The sequence below is a fragment of the Lampetra fluviatilis genome, chromosome 62, assembly GCF_964198595.1.
Source record: "Lampetra fluviatilis chromosome 62, kcLamFluv1.1, whole genome shotgun sequence".
Classification (NCBI taxonomy): Eukaryota; Metazoa; Chordata; class Hyperoartia; order Petromyzontiformes; family Petromyzontidae; genus Lampetra; species Lampetra fluviatilis.
Window position 1 is genome coordinate 60,690 of NC_136336.1, and position 14,242 is coordinate 74,931.

Genomic DNA, 14,242 nt, shown 5'->3' on the forward strand with positions numbered 1-14,242 from the left:
ATGAAATCGTAATGGTCTACCCACTACTGGATGAAGATCAATGTGAGGATGTCTCTTCTCTGTGTTCTCTTATCCACGCACTCCTCTCTCCTGTGTAATTCCCAGCATGCATCTCTATGTTTCTCTACGCCCTCTTCAGTTTTTGTTCCATATTTTCCATTAAGGCCCCAGTGCTTTCTAAAAACTGACATTTATAGTGAAAAAAACAAAGCGATGCGCCTCCAGAAGAGAGTTTTCAATGTATTGCAGATATGATTTCACGCGTTTACCCAGGGAAACGTCACCGAGTCTCAAGACTCTCTTTAAGGAAGGTCCTGCCAATCTGTTCCCAGTAGGGGGAGCGATGTTGCTGCTGTGTGGTCTAGCCGAGGGGCACCCCCAATGGCAACTGTCCTTGTGTATTAGTCTTTTGCCAGTAGGGGAGCAATATTTGCTGCGAGATTCTAGTTGGGGAATCTGCAAGGGATTTTTGTTCAGCATTGGAGATATGGGTTTTCCCAAAAGCAGTTCCACTGTACGTGTGGGTTTAGCTATGGGGGGAGGAAAGCGGAAAACCCGGAGGAAACAAATGCAGAACAGGGGGAGAAAGTACAAACTGCGCATCCTTACTCACACTATTCATGTCTATTCAACAACTTGGGTTCTCATCAGGAGACGCGTTTACAATGTGATTCTCATCAGGGCCCCATGATGTAAACAAATGCAGCCTCCAACTCTTGGAATCAAGTCATCTCTTTTCGGGCCTCTGTATATGTGCCATGATAAAGATGGGCCATTGCGAGAGAAACAGACGGAGACAGAGACACATAGTGGAGGCATCCAAATGCAAGGCTTGAACGTAGGATCTCAGTGTCTACAACACGGTCATGGCACGGTGGTGGCGAGATATAAAATACCTCGCCTGGCATACAAGAAGTCATGGGTTCGATCCCGACCCTGATACCTGTATATTTGAAGTTTGCATGTTTCTCTCCCCGTGGTCGAGTAGAATCAACATCACGCGTTTAAGAGTATATGGCTGTTACAAATGTGCATATAAGCCACTTGATTGGGCTATAATTTGTGGCCAGGTCGCTTCTGAAAAAGAGTTACTGTATATAGCTCAGTAGGCCTTACCTGGTAAATAATGATATTCTTGAACCCCTAAGCGCGACAGACACAGACCCAGGCTGTACAACGTCACGTGTGCATGAAACTGTACGGCCTTACAATGCAGGGTCTATTCTGGCCTCTCAACCTATGCGCTGTTGAGCTTTTCGCACCGTATGTAGCTAATCGGAGATGCGAGAAGCATTTGAGACACTGCCCGAAACGTCGAACACTGTATATGTATCCCATACCGGTCAACCCCCTTGTCAGTGCCTACCTTATCAGACCAATTCAGACATTATTGGTCACCCCGTGCCTTAAACATCTCAACGTTCATCCTACAAGTCCATCACAATGGAGAAACACAAACAAATGGACAAAAACATGTTTTTTCCCGCATTGAAACGGCTGTACCCCGTATGGACATGCAAACTCAATTTCCCTGTACATGAGTATGGGTAAACCGTATGGATTGGCAGCTATGTTATCCATTCGATTCAAGGCCCAGCACAAACGCGCGGTGTTACCGACTGTCGTGTTGGGTTTTGTATCGAGGGCTGCTGGGACGCGTGGTCGAGACGAACAACGGAGAAGTCGCCAACGGAACGCGTCCCAAATGGAGGATGTCCACCGTCGACAGAGCATGGCTGATGTTCACAGCTTAATTACACAGCATTGCCCTAGCAGCCTTAACAGACTGTTAGGGCAAGTGCTGTTAGCGAGCAACTATGAAGACCGGCATGGCATACGAGGGGGGTGGGTGGCCAGCACCACACCCGGCCGCCTTTGTCTCCCCAGTGGCGATGTTTATACATTGCGCCACACTCATTTGAGGCTGAGTCGACCCTGGGGAGGCCCAGGACCGGTTCAAATAATAACGATGACTGGTATTGGCCGTGAGCGGGAATCGAACTTGGATCGCCGGATTAAAAGCGCGGCGCACCAACCACGACACCACTGCTCCCTCTAACACGAAACTCACCCGACTATACAGTACCGACATAATCCAGCACTACAGCCAGTTAGATCATGACCACAGCTTAATTGCACGCAAAAGGCATCCCGTATAGCCTACAACGCCTGTTGGGGCAAGTGCTGTTAGCGAGCACCTCCTAAGGCCCGGCCGCCTTTGTCTCTCCCCAGCGTTGCTGCAGTCGTTGCGTAATTACACACGCACCAGGGACTCATTTAAGGCCGAGTCGACCTAGGCGAGACGCGAACAGTGCAGCGCTAACCACTCACTACGCCATCGCTGCCCCAACAACGCGAACACTGCATGCGACCTTAAGCGGACGTAATAAATAACAGGCGACGTTTCGGGTAACCGCTCTTCAGTATACAGAGCTTACCCTCCTGCTTAAGCAGTGGTCAACGAACAGTAGGGAGCTTACCAAAAAACCCCACTTACCCAAGTCGTCATTGAAGCGTCTCAAAGGCGCCCGTGCGAAGGACATCCTTAAGTTTGCAACGTTACCAACAAATTAACAATCGCAATCATCCGCAGCAAGCCGAGCGAGTACTAATCGTCTGGCGCTAAGCAAGTGCCGTCCGTTGCAGGCAGACGACAGATTTAAATTCTACGTCACATGACCGCGGCCCAATCAGCGGACGGTATCCGGGGCGCGAGCCGAGTCATGGAGGAGTTTGGGTGGGAGTTAGGGGGAGATCACGCGCTGTGATTGGTCGGTGGCGAGACGGGTGGACAGAGTTGGGGGAAGGGATCAGGGGGATGGGGGGAAACCACGCGCTGTGATTGGTCGGTGGCGAGACGGGTGGACAGAGTTGGGGGGGGGATCAGGGGGATGGGGGGAAACCACGCGCTCTGATTGGTCGGCGACGGCCGCTCGGATTTGATTTCGTAACGGCCTCCCACGAGCTGTGGTTTTTCGGTTGGGTTCTTAGGTTTCTCTTTAGATTCTTAGGTTTCATTATAAGTGTAGATAAATTATGCCCGAATGTTTAACTTTTAATTGCATATTCACTGTTATATATGTAGTTACGATGTAATTATTACTGTTATATATGTAAGTGTGTATGTTATCCATCAATGCATACAACTTGTATTGTATACTAGCTTTACGACCCGGCCTTGCCCGAGACTTAGATTCTTTCGATGTAAAGCTTTCGTGACTGCAGGGATTCATCTTCTTGGTTCTTTCGGTAAAGTCACGTAAAAGGAAATAATAAAATAATAAAAAATAAAACATTATAAAATAATTATCACGACGTTTCGGCCACAACGCAAGCAGCCGTCCTCAGGTGAAGAACAGGTCTGTCAGAAAGACAGCGTCTGAATGAAACACCACCAGGCCTGGCAGCGTATATTTAAGCTGGGTTGGAGGGGGAAGAGCGCCTTGACCAAGTAATTTGCATATCAAGAGGAATTTAGCATATGTATGGGAAATGCAGGTATGTCATTAGTACTACTTATGCCCGTGCATTATGCAGGATTAGCAGCATCAAAGGGAGGGGATAGGGGTAGAATTAATAAAGGGAAGGAGTGTTAATAGTATGTAGCTGCAGTAACTAAAACCACCACGTAAACAACTAAAGTATAAACTACATAGTATCATCAGTATACTAAATATACTCTATAATTAGCAATATCAGAGTCTTGAGAGCTCGGGGTAAGCATTTACACTATGAGATCTCTTTTACCAGTGGCAAAATATAGTAGTAGGTTTTTACCCTTTTAAACTGGTACAAAACTGACACCTTTATTCAAGGCATCATGTTTGCAATAACCACAACACAAGTTGTCAAAAAAGCAAACAAAAAGAAGCAACTCTGATAATGATAATAATATGCACTGTCCTTGAAGTTGATTGGTCCACACCCGAGACGGCTTTCTTTAGAGCCTTTAGAGCCTAGTCCCCATTGGTGTTGGACCAGATGACACCTGGTCCAACACCAATGGGGACTAGGCTCTAAAGAAAGCCGTCTCGGGTGTGGACCAATCAACTTCAAGGACAGTGCATATTATTATCATTATCAGAGTTGCTTCTTTTTGTTTGCTTTTTTGACTACTTGTGTTGTGGTTATTGCAAACATGATGCCTTGAATAAAGGTGTCAGTTTTGTACCAGTTTAAAAGGGTAAAAACCTACTACTATATTTTGCCACTGGTAAAAGAGATCTCATAGTGTAAGAGCCAGTTTATATTTACTCTCATAATCATATCCATATTGATTATTATAATTTTACACAGTCATATCCAGCCTGATACACCACCATCACTAAGAAATTTTGAGTTACAACAGTGTTTCATTCCCATTCGCCATTCATCGTACAGGCACCGTACATTTATTGTACTAGCACCGAGATGGTTATCCCCTACAGAATTTTACTGAAGCGGTTACACCTGATGACGGAGGCTTGTGTTTCTTCCGAAACGTCGTGATTTAATTTATTCAAAATTTTCACCTACGTGACTTTACCGAAAAAACTAAAGAGTATGAATCCTTGCAGTCACGAAAACTTCAAATCTAGAATTAATGCCACCCTATTCCCCGGATCTGTGACACTTGATGGTAAATGCACGGAGTGGTGATCTACCAATGGCAGTGCCCTGGCGGGGCTGCACTGAGCAGGGACAAGGGGGTGGGGAGAAATTAACCCTATGGCGCGTGAGTTTGTTCCCGCAGCAGGTAACTCGTGGACAGGAGTGCAGCAACGGGCATGACGGCGGCAGCAGGGCGCAAATGCAAGGACTGCCCTGGCAGCCAGACTGGCCACTGCACCACTAATGAGGCTCCCAGCCCCTATCCTGCCCCCGCGCGCCCAGCCATTGCCCCCAACGGCCTTGCTCCACCTGAAGGGCGCCCCATCGGCAGACCCAACGGCCCTCATTTAACCCCAGGACCCCTTGCCAGGAGACCCAACATCTCCCATTTTAACCTCGAACAGTCCGCCAGCACCGCCATTGGCCCCCATCTTGCCCCCATATGCCCTATCAGAGCCCCTAATGCCCCCCAGCTTTCTCCCCAACAATCCGCAATTTCCCCTGACAGCATCAGAAACTGGCCTCAACCAGGGTGGCTACACGCTCTGGCCTCCCAGATTTCGTGGCCTCATCCTTCAACTGGAGGAGCAGGAGTACACCAGAGCAAGAGGAGGCATCAGACCCAAGTTCCATGTTACCGCTGCTGCACACGCACCACGCAGACACTTAATTTAGCGGCTAGGACATTAGGCCTCCCCCCCCCCACGTCGGTTTTTTTCACCAGGCGCCCTATCATGGTCCAGACCACGGTTTTTTTCAAGCGTTGGGGGAAAATGGTTGGCCTGCCATGTGCCAATGTCGTAGGTGCCAGTCATAGCCGAATGAGCCTGCGTGAAGATACTCGCCAGTCAGCCCAAGGGGATTTGGGCCGTGTAGTAGTAACTTGTGTGTTCCCTATGCACACGCCTTAGTAGTCAGGCAGAAAATGTTATTGCTGGACGGGTCAAGAGGCGAGTGAACAGTGGTGTCACATGGCTGATGTCAGCGCTAAAGATGTGGCCTGCAGATGCAAAGTGTGAGTTAAACTCATTTATAATTGCATTTTGATCAAAAAGGCAATTGCCAATGCGCAAAAGCCTTGGTGGTTCTCCATATTTCAGACGTTTATCTTCAAGGGTTCTTTATGACTTGCAATCAATGTTTTGGATCATCTTTTCAATCATAAAGGGTATCCCGAAAATGAGAGTAGATTAATTACCCCAATTTACATCTATTTCTTTAACGTGTCGCAAATACATCATCACTTTTTTAACACCACTACTTGATTTGCGTCACCTCAACCCACACTTACGTCGCTGAGAGCATCGTCTATCCTTTCTCGTATCCGTCGCCTCTTAGCCTTTACCTCCACCTATCCTGTAAATAGCTTCGAATCACATCGTTTCGATATTCGCCATCGCACATTTCAGGAAGCGTCCCCGGCGTAAACCGCGGTATTACTCTATTTGGTCTGCTGGACAAATTTGGTGCAGTTGCTCCAGTTTTTGTCCAAAGCAGCTTGCTTAGTGAGTTTCCAAGCTACGTTCATGGAGCAGATGAGCTGGGCAATTTCTAGTTTGAACCAGGACAGAATCCCCCTGACTGAACTTTTTAAAGGGGTATGTTTGTCAACTCTAGAAAGGAAAGTATTTTAGAAGAAAGACCAAGCGGTGTCAAATTTTGGAATCCTACAGATGGTTGATCAAAATTAGAGATGTTATGAATTAAGGCCTGGTAGTCAAAGGATTAGCAACACTGCACTATGATCCAGATTAACCGAGTTCCATTCCCACTCAGCCACCCAGCCACGATCAGCGACGAACATATGGACTGGCCCTGGGTTTCCCCTTAAATGTGTAAAATAGCACGAGGTGGTGAGATGTTATCTCCCTTGCCTAGTGTGCAAGAGGTTATGGGTTTAATCCCGTCCCTGATTCCTGCTGTATATTTGGAGTTTGTGAGGTGAGTGTGGAGTGTGTGGGTGAGTGTATAGAGTGGGTGAGTGTGGCGTGTGTGGGTGTGGAGTGTGTGGGTGAGTGTATAGAGTGGGTGAGTGCAGAGGCGTAGCTAGGGGGGGGCAGGGGGGTACATATGTCCCCGGGCGCCAAGGTAAAGGGGCGCCAAAATGAAGCTTACAATGTTACATTATAACTTATTGCGGCGGGCGCGGCAGCCTGAAACTATCTTCTTGGTTCTTTCGGTAAAGTCACGTATAAGGGAAGTAATAAAATAATAAAAATAAAACATAATAAAATGAAATAATTCTCACGACGTTTCGGCCACAACGCAAGCAGCCGTCCTCAGGTGAAGAATGAGACACTACCAAGCTAGGAGCTTATATATAAACTGGGTTGGAGGTGGAAGAGCGCCTTAACAAAAAGCAGCAGCAGATGTTAGTGTAAATGCATTTGGTATTACATTAGAGTCGCGGCATCTCTTCAGAAAGGTGAGAGACTCGATTAGCTGAGCCTTCTTATCACGGAGCTTGTTGAAGGATCTCAAAGTTATGTGGAAACCCTCCCCGTAGAGGCGGTTAAATTTCGATTTAAAGCTTTCGTGACTGCAGGGATTCATCTTCTTGGTTCTTTCGGTAGAGTCACGTATAAGGGAAGTAATAAAATAATAAAAATAAAACATAATAAAATGAAATAATTCTCACGACGTTTCGGCCACAACGCAAGCAGCCGTCCTCAGGTGAAGAATGAGACACTACCAAGCTAGGAGCTTATATATAAACTGGGTTGGAGATGGAAGAGCGCCTTAACAAAAAGCAGCAGCAGATGTTAGTGTAAATGCATTTGGTATTACATTAGAGTCGCGGCATCTCTTCAGAAAGGTGAGAGACTCGATTAGCTGAGCCTTCTTATCACGGAGCTTGTTGAAGGATCTCAAAGTTATGTGGAAACCCTCCCCGTAGAGGCGGTTAAATTTCGATTTAAAGCTTTCGTGACTGCAGGGATTCATCTTCTTGGTTCTTTCGGTAGAGTCACGTATAAGGGAAGTAATAAAATAATAAAAATAAAACATAATAAAATGAAATAATTCTCACGACGTTTCGGCCACAACGCAAGCAGCCGTCCTCAGGTGAAGAATGAGACACTACCAAGCTAGGAGCTTATATATAAACTGGGTTGGAGATGGAAGAGCGCCTTAACAAAAAGCAGCAGCAGATGTTAGTGTAAATGCGTTTGGTATTACCTTAGAGTCGCGGCATCTCTTCAGAAAGGTGAGAGACTCGATTAGCTGAGCCTTCTTATCACGGAGCTTATTGAAGGATCTCAAGGTTATGTGGAAACCCTCCCCGTAGAGGCGGTTAAATTTCGATTTAAAGCTTTCGTGACTGCAGGGATTCATCTTCTTGGTTCTTTCGGTAAAGTCACGTATAAGGGAAGTAATAAAATAATAAAAATAAAACATAATAAAATGAAATAATTCTCACGACGTTTCGGCCACAACGCAAGCAGCCGTCCTCAGGTGAAGAATGAGACACTACCAAGCTAGGAGCTTATATATAAACTGGGTTGGAGGTGGAAGAGCGCCTTAACAAAAAGCAGCAGCAGATGTTAGTGTAAATGCGTTTGGTATTACCTTAGAGTCGCGGCATCTCTTCAGAAAGGTGAGAGACTCGATTAGCTGAGCCTTCTTATCACGGAGCTTGTTGAAGGATCTCAAAGTTATGTGGAAACCCTCCCCGTAGAGGCGGTTAAATTTCGATTTAAAGCTTTCGTGACTGCAGGGATTCATCTTCTTGGTTCTTTCGGTAAAGTCACGTATAAGGGAAGTAATAAAATAATAAAAATAAAACATAATAAAATGAAATAATTCTCACGACGTTTCGGCCACAACGCAAGCAGCCGTCCTCAGGTGAAGAATGAGACACTACCAAGCTAGGAGCTTATATATAAACTGGGTTGGAGGTGGAAGAGCGCCTTAACAAAAAGCAGCAGCAGATGTTAGTGTAAATGCGTTTGGTATTACATTAGAGTCGCGGCATCTCTTCAGAAAGGTGAGAGACTCGATTAGCTGAGCCTTCTTATCACGGAGCTTGTTGAAGGATCTCAAAGTTATGTGGAAACCCTCCCCGTAGAGGCGGTTAAATTTCGATTTAAAGCTTTCGTGACTGCAGGGATTCATCTTCTTGGTTCTTTCGGTAAAGTCACGTATAAGGGAAGTAATAAAATAATAAAAATAAAACATAATAAAATGAAATAATTCTCACGACGTTTCGGCCACAACGCAAGCAGCCGTCCTCAGGTGAAGAATGAGACACTACCAAGCTAGGAGCTTATATATAAACTGGGTTGGAGATGGAAGAGCGCCTTAACAAAAAGCAGCAGCAGATGTTAGTGTAAATGCGTTTGGTATTACCTTAGAGTCGCGGCATCTCTTCAGAAAGGTGAGAGACTCGATTAGCTGAGCCTTCTTATCACGGAGCTTGTTGAAGGATCTCAAAGTTGTGTGGAAACCCTCCCCGTAGAGGCGGTTAAATTTCGATTTAAAGCTTTCGTGACTGCAGGGATTCATCTTCTTGGTTCTTTCGGTAATGTCACGTATAAGGGAAGTAATAAAATAATAAAAATAAAACATAATAAAATGAAATAATTCTCACGACGTTTCGGCCACAACGCAAGCAGCCGTCCTCAGGTGAAGAATGAGACACTACCAAGCTAGGAGCTTATATATAAACTGGGTTGGAGGTGGAAGAGCGCCTTAACAAAAAGCAGCAGCAGATGTTAGTGTAAATGCTTTTGGTATTACCTTAGAGTCGCGGCATCTCTTCAGAAAGGTGAGAGACTCGATTAGCTGAGCCTTCTTATCACGGAGCTTGTTGAAGGATCTCAAAGTTATGTGGAAACCCTCCCCGTAGAGGCGGTTAAATTTCGATTTAAAGCTTTCGTGACTGCAGGGATTCATTTTCTTGGTTCTTTCGGTAAAGTCACGTATAAGGGAAGTAATAAAATAATAAAAATAAAACATAATAAAATGAAATAATTCTCACGACGTTTCGGCCACAACGCAAGCAGCCGTCTTCAGGTGAAGAATGAGACACTACCAAGCTAGGAGCTTATATATAAACTGGGTTGGAGGTGGAAGAGCGCCTTAACAAAAAGCAGCAGCAGATGTTAGTGTAAATGCGTTTGGTATTACCTTAGAGTCGCGGCATCTCTTCAGAAAGGTGAGAGACTCGATTAGCTGAGCCTTCTTATCACGGAGCTTGTTGAAGGATCTCAAAGTTATGTGGAAACCCTCCCCGTAGAGGCGGTTAAATTTCGATTGAAAGCTTTCGTGACTGCAGGTAGTGTCTCATTCTTCACCTGAGGACGGCTGCTTGCGTTGTGGCCGAAACGTCGTGAGAATTATTTCATTTTATTATGTTTTATTTTTATTATTTTATTACTTCCCTTATACGTGACTTTACCGAAAGAACCAAGAAGATGAATCCCTGCAGTCACGAAAGCTTTAAATCGAAATTTAACCGCCTCTACGGGAAGGGTTTCCACATAACTTTGAGATCCTTCAACAAGCTCCGTGATAAGAAGGCTCAGCTAATCGAGTCTCTCACCTTTCTGAAGAGATGCCGCGACTCTAAGGTAATACCAAACGCATGTACACTAACATCTGCTGCTGCTTTTTGTTAAGGCGCTCTTCCACCTCCAACCCAGTTTATATATAAGCTCCTAGCTTGGTAGTGTCTCATTCTTCACCTGAGGACGGCTGCTTGCGTTGTGGCCGAAACGTCGTGAGAATTATTTCATTTTATTATGTTTTATTTTTATTATTTTATTACTTCCCTTATACGTGACTTTACCGAAAGAACCAAGAAGATGAATCCCTGCAGTCACGAAAGCTTTAAATCGAAATTTAACCGCCTCTACGGGGAGGGTTTCCACATAACTTTGAGATCCTTCAACAAGCTCCGTGATAAGAAGGCTCAGCTAATCGAGTCTCTCACCTTTCTGAAGAGATGCCGCGACTCTAATGTAATACCAAACGCATTTACACTAACATCTGCTGCTGCTTTTTGTTAAGGCGCTCTTCCACCTCCAACCCAGTTTATATATAAGCTCCTAGCTTGGTAGTGTCTCATTCTTCACCTGAGGACGGCTGCTTGCGTTGTGGCCGAAACGTCGTGAGAATTATTTCATTTTATTATGTTTTATTTTTATTATTTTATTACTTCCCTTATACGTGACTTTACCGAAAGAACCAAGAAGATGAATCCCTGCAGTCACGAAAGCTTTAAATCGAAATTTAACCGCCTCTACGGGGAGGGTTTCCACATAACTTTGAGATCCTTCAACAAGCTCCGTGATAAGCAGGCTCAGCTAATCGAGTCTCTCACCTTTCTGAAGAGATGCCGCGACTCTAAGGTAATACCAAACGCATTTACACTAACATCTGCTGCTGCTTTTTGTTAAGGCGCTCTTCCACCTCCAACCCAGTTTATATATAAGCTCCTAGCTTGGTAGTGTCTCATTCTTCACCTGAGGACGGCTGCTTGCGTTGTGGCCGAAACGTCGTGAGAATTATTTCATTTTATTATGTTTTATTTTTATTATTTTATTACTTCCCTTATACGTGACTTTACCGAAAGAACCAAGAAGATGAATCCCTGCAGTCACGAAAGCTTTAAATCGAAATTTAACCGCCTCTACGGGGAGGGTTTCCACATAACTTTGAGATCCTTCAACAAGCTCCGTGATAAGAAGGCTCAGCTAATCGAGTCTCTCACCTTTCTGAAGAGATGCCGCGACTCTAAGGTAATACCAAACGCATTTACACTAACATCTGCTGCTGCTTTTTGTTAAGGCGCTCTTCCACCTCCAACCCAGTTTATATATAAGCTCCTAGCTTGGTAGTGTCTCATTCTTCACCTGAGGACGGCTGCTTGCGTTCTGGCCGAAACGTCGTGAGAATTATTTCATTTTATTATGTTTTATTTTTATTATTTTATTACTTCCCTTATACGTGACTTTACCGAAATAACCAAGAAGATGAATCCCTGCAGTCACGAAAGCTTTAAATCGAAAAGCCTGAAACTACTGCACAAATCTACACCTGAACCTAAAAGTTTATATATCCCGCCACATACAGCCTACATGTCATGTAATTACATTTTGGTATGCGCGCCTATTAAGAACTTACATGGAAGAACGTCCTAAACAACAGACAGGCGCAGTCTTTCAGCCTTAGTCACTGGCCTGTTTTTTGGTGGCGGAAACTACGACGGCCTGAAACATGCTGGAGTGCACGATCAGAAACTGTTAAAGCTATCTATGAAGGACTGGATGAACTAGTATGGCTGCTAGACAAATTATCGGAGGACGTAACTATGACACCTGAAACCAGAAGTGATGCAGAACAGTTACAGGCATGCGTATTAAATTTTAACTTCATAGTTTTATTACATTTCTGGAATGTCATTCTTGGAAAAATTGATCGTGTTCAGAAGCGCTTACAGGATCCTACTATGAATTTCAAGGAAGCAGCAACTGATTTTGAATCTTTGGAGCATGAATTTGTCAAGCTTCGTGATGATTTGAGCCAAGTTGCTGTAGAAAATGCCAAAACAAGATGCACAACCTGGGGGATCGATGTGGACAGAAGAATTAGGCGACGTCGGAAGATGCCAGGAGAACTGGCAAGAGATGCAGGACTTTCAGCAGAAGAAATTGTGCACGTTATGAAGAGCGTATTTTATCGACTTCAACAGATGTCAACACGGTTTTTACGACTAAAAGACCTGAACACAAAATTTGGATTTCTGCTGGACTTCAAAACTCTTCTATCCAACACAGATGTCCATGCAATTCGTCGAAATTGCAAAAATTTTGGAAATTTCTATGACACCGACATCAATGGCCACGAACTTTTCACAGAAATTGGAGATTGCAAAATGCTGCTCTGTAGACATGATTCCTTGCAAAAGGTGTCAGTTTTGTTGCCAGAAAAAAGGGGAAAAACCCTATTAGTATATTTTGGTACTGGTGTAGAGGTGTTACGGGAGGGCAAACAAACACACTGGGCGTGGTTATGCCCGTACGCCAAGAGATGCTTACATCCACGTCCGCACCGTTTAGCCTGGGGGGCTAATGCGGCGCTGGGATCCCCCACGGCCCCACCCCTCGGTGGGGGAGTTGCTATATAAGGCGGTGAACCGGAGGGCTCGGGGTTCAGTGTTCAGCTTAAACCAGTGAAGCAAGAAGACCGGCTAGATAGGCCCTGGGACTCCCCTGGATTGCTGTCCTTCTCAGGACCGACCAGGGCAAGCCAGTGGCGTGGCCCTGAGAGCTCAGAGCCGATGTTCTTCTAAGAGCCTGTCTGGGGACTCAGGGTGCCGTAATCTCAGCTTAACCAGAGCTGGGTCAGCTAGCCTCCCCTAGCCCTGTAGTGGAGGACCTCGGAGTAGGCTAGCCGGGACAGAGATTGTGGGATCTCCCTGTTAGACGGGTGAAGGGGCCGATACCCCTTCGAGTGTTGTATATCTCGGCCTGTAATATACAACTGTGGTTAATAAATAAGTGTGCCTCCGACTATGTCGTCCAAGTCTCCTTGAACATACTACACTGGCAAAAGAGGTCCCATGATGTAGCTGCTCACCCCGAGCCCTCATTACTCTGGTAGTGCGTTGTCTTGAACTGTGCGCCTTTTGGCGTCATCTGGTCGAACACCATATGAGACAAAGAAAGCTGTCTCTGGTGTGGACCAATCAGTTTCAAAGACAATGCATAAATTACCAGAGTGTTGTTTTTGTTTGCATTTGACTGCAGGTATTGTGGTTAATGTAGACATTTATTCCTTGCAAAAGGTGTCAGTTTTGTTGCCAGAAAAAAGGGGAAAACCCCTATTAGTAAACCGGAATGAAGTTCTACCAGAAACTCCTTTGGATCTTCTTGGTTTTATTGTGGAGACGACATATTTCCGAATTTGCGAATTTCACTGCAAATTTTATTAACAATAGCAGTTTCAATTGCAAGCTGTGAGCGGTCGTTCAGCAAACTGGGTGAGTGTATAGAGTGGTGAGTGTATAGTGATGAGTGAGAAGAGATGGAGTGATGTGGTACAGGAGGATGTGGAGCTGAGTGGACTTGCCGATGACTGGTACCAGCGGTGTCAGGAGGAGGCTCGTGAAGGACGCTCCTGGGCAGTTGGAGGCAGTCGTCTTCCAGCAACAATGGAGGGCGGAGGAGCGACGCTCACAACAACGAGCGAAGCGCCGGGTGGTTAAAGCACAGAAAGTTGGCACAGTAGGCGGCACAGGTGGTGCATCAGCCAGTCTTCTCAATCAGTCGGCCCGTGGCACCTGGGTCTGCCCCGTGACCTCCTGCCAGCGGGCGTTGGACACTTCACGTGGCCTCAACGTGCGCATAACCTGGCACAAGCGTGGTGGTGACGTCACCGCCACTTAGTGGCGAATGGCGGTTGTTTTGTTGTTGTGTTGTGAGTGTATAGAGTGGGTTTGTTGATGGGTGTGTGGGTGAATATATAGAGTGGGTTGGTTTGTTGGTGGGTGTGTGGGTGAGTGTATAGAGTGGGTGAGTGTGGGTGAATGTGTAGAATGGGGAGTGTATAGTGGTGAGTAAGTGAGTGTATAGTGGTGAGTGAGTGTATAGAGTGGTAAGTGTAGTGAGACTCGTGTTGCTTTATCCAGCAGAGGGCGCACGTAACGCAC

General features: G+C 45.6%; 1 protein-coding gene across 2 annotated transcripts in view; it reads right to left on the minus strand.

Annotated features, from left to right (window-relative positions):
• LOC144951462 (uncharacterized) overlaps positions 1 to 14,242 on the minus strand; it is a 138,101-nt gene that overhangs the window by 24,278 nt on the left and 99,581 nt on the right. Inside the window, exon 1 of one of the 2 annotated variants that reach the window (XM_078881749.1) lies at positions 2,498 to 2,708. The exons of the other annotated variant lie outside the window; for it this stretch is intronic. Coding sequence (XP_078737875.1) covers positions 2,498 to 2,543 — 46 coding nt within the window. The 5' untranslated portion in view covers positions 2,544 to 2,708. Of the gene's footprint in view, positions 1 to 2,497; positions 2,709 to 14,242 lie in introns of those variants that run through there. 2 annotated transcript variants of the gene reach the window in all.